The 4,521-nt window shown below is 31.7% G+C and overlaps 1 protein-coding gene across 1 annotated transcript; it reads left to right on the plus strand.

Moving 5' to 3' along the window:
• The first annotated feature begins 4,137 nt into the window (after positions 1-4,137).
• Positions 4,138-4,521, plus strand: LOC134273091 (complement C1q tumor necrosis factor-related protein 3-like). The gene has a single exon (XM_062755268.1). It carries the CDS (start codon positions 4,138-4,140, stop codon positions 4,519-4,521), a length of 384 nt encoding a protein of 127 aa, XP_062611252.1.

Below are 4,521 nucleotides of genomic sequence, written 5' to 3' on the forward strand. Positions count from 1 at the left end.
AAATTACGAGGGCTGTTCAATAAATAATGTTATGAGCTCTATGACATACAGCATAGAAATCATATGACATACTACTTGACTTCGTCTCATGACCGCATCTTTCATAAATTGATTTAAGGAATTGCTGTCTAGTTAGGAGAGTATGCCAGAGCATCAACAATAGTGGAAAACATTGGATAATTTGCATAACGGGCGAAGCCCCGTTATGTTAGAATTATCCCATGTTTCCCACTAGTGTTGATGTCCCTGGCATACTCTCCTAATAAGACAGTGATTCCTCAATTTTCATTTAACTGTTCAATAAAATGGTAAATGTAGACTTTAAAAATGCAGACAAAAACTTATGCAATTTCAATAGTCCTCGCCCAATGACGTCAAACACATAGGCAGCAAGATTTACATGCACATTCTGCCTCCTTAACGTCAGACACAGAGACAGATGCGCACGAGATTTGCATGCATTTTAGGCCTCCTTAGCTCCTGACTTATCGATCTCCCTAATTTACATTCCGGCAAAATTATCAAGATATAAACTCCGGCAATTCTTAAAGAGTTATCTAAGAGCAAAAAAATTAGAAATGAAAATATTACAGTTTATTTGACCACTTTTCATCACATAGTTCTAATCTGGAAAACAATAAACATTGGAGACACTGCATTAAAAATAAATATAATTTTATAATTGGCATTAAAAATACATACTGTCCTTGGTGACAAAGACTTACAACAACCAGTATACTGTTTGCTAAAATGCAACAAATTACATGTATCACTGACGATGTTTTGTTGGCTTTAAGACACATAGCAAAATTGAAAGGTATCTTTTTAGGGGGTAGTTCACATTGCTTTAAAGAAACCGTTATACAGCTAAAAAGTTTATTTGTACTGAATGATCACCCCATGTTTTTAAAAATTAAGGAAAAACGACAGCGCGTAAGAATAATTAAACAATTATTTGAATGACAAAATTTAAAAAAATGAGCTTTCACCTTTGAAACATTATAACAAACATCGATGGAAACTACAATCGCATAAGTAGGATATTCCTCTGCCCAGTGTACGCGGTGTACATATTTGTCATGGATTTCATACAACTCTCCTGGCGGATATTTCTTTCAGAAACGGTTGTTAACTCTAATGCCATTGGTTGAATGTATTGAAGTAGCGAAAAAGTCACTACAGTAAATAAAGATATACGACAGGTGTGTGACAGTTATCATCGTTGTAGAAATTAGTCAAGCGAATACCATATGCACCCGAGCACATTCCGATTACAGTATTTGCGGATTCCTTCATTGTACATCTTCCTATCGAACTTTATTCAGCGGATGGAAACTATATCACAGAATAATAAACGTCTTCATGTATCCTAATGACCTAAAATGCCCCGGTGCAAATTTATTTTTTAAATGTTACACATTTTTAATATATAACACAAGTCTTAATATAAATACTAAAATGATAATACGTAGAACCATTTTGGAACCTAATGACTTTTTTTATTTATTTATTTATTTTTAATATGATAAACAAATAAACTTTTTCCCGTTTAAAAATGTAGATTTTCTTTAGAGAAACATGAACTAAAACCCTTAAAAAAACTCTGAAAGTTCAAACATTTCTTAAATTGATATTTGACAACATATCAAACTATTAAATATGTGGAGATAACGAACAGTAATCAAGCTTAAAGGTCAATAAAACATTACAAAGTAGAAGGAAAGTGGGATACAAAATATCTGAGGCAAAAAGGGTCGTTAAAGAGCTAAGTTCAGTTAATTTATAAAATGGTCCGGCATTTCATGACAAAGGTTTTAGCATTTTAAGACAAATTGCTATCAAGATTTAATGCATTTTTTCTGATATTTCTTGTATTTTTTTTAATACTAATGTATATATATATAAAAATACCAGCATTTTGAATACCTCAAACGTGTTAATTTCATTCTTAACTGCATAACCATTTTTTTACTTATCTAATTGAATAAACTCTCTGATTTTGACAAAACATATTTTGCCACAAAATATGGATAAGTGATTACACCACATGGATTTAATTGCAATGGAATAACTGAAATAATACATGTTGTTTTACTCAAAATTCTTTTTTTAAAAAACTGATAAATCAAATGAGAAAAACCTTCTTTTTGCAATATTTTTTTCCATCTAATGATACAAACTTTATTCCAATATTCACAGTATAAAAGAAGTAATGTTTATATGTTAACGATAAACATGATTTTCACAACGCATGCGTAGAGACGTGTATATGCCATGTTCCAATTTACGAAGGAAAAATCTTTGTTCTCCTCATTCACATAAATGAAGTAGAAACTCCGTGAGAACTAGGCGTCTTTTGTTCTCTTTGACATTCCTGAAATATGATAGTGCATGTAGGTTACGTTAATACATGTATCGGTATATTATTAGACAGAAAAAAAAAATCAAAGGTGGATACAACGACTTTAAATATTTTGAACACACATCCCAGCCCTTTCTTCTACCTGAAATAATAAAAATCCGGATCTGTATCTTAACCAGCTTGCTATCATAAAACATGTAATTATTTTTACGAAGAAGAGAAAAACAACCAACCCCTCGTTCGTAAGGGCATAGGATTCAAGAGAACTTTTTTCTCATCATCGAAAAATGCAGGAGAATGATTCTTGTAATCAATTTCCTACCGATATTAAAACAAATTTGAGTTTAAGTATAATACGTAAAGTGTTGATGCAAAATATATAATCGAATCATTCGCTTAATCAACCCTCTTTACTCACTCAAAAAATCTTTTTGCAACTTCATGACTTTTTAAATATATAAATGTACATTATAAGAAGTATAGGAATTGACAAACAATGCCATTTTGAAATTAGAAAAGACATAAGAACAAATTGAATTCAATCAAGAATAAATGCAATTTTAAACATTTCTTTTTATCTTTGTTTTTTTTTTATGTGGGAAGTATTTTTGAAAATACAGAAATTATCAAATTCATAACTTAATCTATACAGTTATCAAATGCGATGACTCACTTTTTTCAGAAAGAATAAATTACACATACATAAGTATAATATACAAACAATTATTAAGTGTGGAAAATTATATGAGTTTTGAACATATTTGATCAAACTTTTTTTAAAAAATTAAAATGTGACAAAATTTGTGATAAAAACAAAATAGGGTAAATATGCGAGATTTTATGTTTAAGCAAAATATATCTTGTGCAGGTATCTGAATTTTAAAAAGTGTAAAGGGAATGTAAAGCTATATCAACCATAGTGGAAAGGAATTTTGACTGTTTTGATGTTCTGAAGTACTTTTTCAGGGTCGAATTAACGTACTATTAATCGCGATTTCATACAACAAGACATAAATGGCCCAAATAGAAGTCATTTTTATTATTAAAGTTCTAATTCGATGTTCCTCGTCATGAAGTCATTCCTTATCATGACTGTCAGGTGAAGTTCAATAAAATATGGCTGACGTATATATGCTGCTTTCTGTCTTGGTGCAGTATATACTTCGGGTTAACTCAATATGATTTCCTGTGCTGTTTTCCTATTTTTAGTGTCTTCGGTAGCTAGTGGCAATACCTGGGACAACAAGACCTTTTCTCTCTCAGATTTGCTAGAAAAATTGAATAATTTAGAGCATAGATTGCACGTGCAAGAAAAACTAAATGCAGAACAAGAAAGGATCATAAAAATATTAATCTATGAAAATAAAAAGTGAAAGATGACGGCATGTTAGAGATTTACAGATCTATTGATACCAGGAAATGCGGTGAAAATGAAGGATTAAACGCTGCATATGGAAACAAATTACCAATAGTGAAGACACCAGTTCTCTATACAGGATGCATTTAAATCTAAAATCAAAGATATCTATTGCTTCCTCTAGTCCTAACAAATTTCCGTTGAATTCTATGAACGATGAGCCTAGAAAAAAGTCTTTCATAGGTATGTTTCTAGATAAAATATAAGTTCAAGTAGTTGGAAAAACGACAAAGAATGAATTTATTCAAAACATTTTCATTTTTAACTCTAAAGAAACCATTTTTTTTATATATTTGTTTTATTTCCGTTTTCACGTAAAACATGTATCTATACAGGTGGTGTTGCATTTTACGCTTATATGTCGCATGATGAAAGCAGTCTAGGACAGCACCAAACAATCATATTTGACCACGTTATAACAAACGTCGGTGGATACTACAATCGTCACATGGGAATCTTCTCTAGTCCAGTAAACGGCGTATACACATTTTCCTGGACTTTATACTGCATTTCTGATGGATATATTTATTCAGAAATTGTTGTTAACTCAAACGCTGCTGGTGCTATGTATTGTGATGGCCAGGGAGCACTGAGTCTCAGACACACAACGGGTGTCGTTGTTGTGGAGATCAACCTAGGAGATGTTGTATACATCCGCACACATCCTCAAGACCCTGTTGGCGGAGCTATTCCTAGTTGTTCCACTTACCCATCCTCATTCAAAGGATGGAAACTGTATTAA

This window comes from Saccostrea cucullata, unplaced genomic scaffold (assembly GCF_032062105.1).
Source record: "Saccostrea cucullata isolate Sc308-1 unplaced genomic scaffold, CSIRO_AGI_Scuc_v1 ctg1156, whole genome shotgun sequence".
NCBI classification, from domain to species: Eukaryota; Metazoa; Mollusca; class Bivalvia; order Ostreida; family Ostreidae; genus Saccostrea; species Saccostrea cuccullata.

Coding starts and splice junctions, on each gene's coding strand:
- LOC134273091 (XM_062755268.1), top strand. CDS start 4,138: ATGTCGCATGATGAAAGCAGTCTAGGACAGCACCAAACAATCATATTT.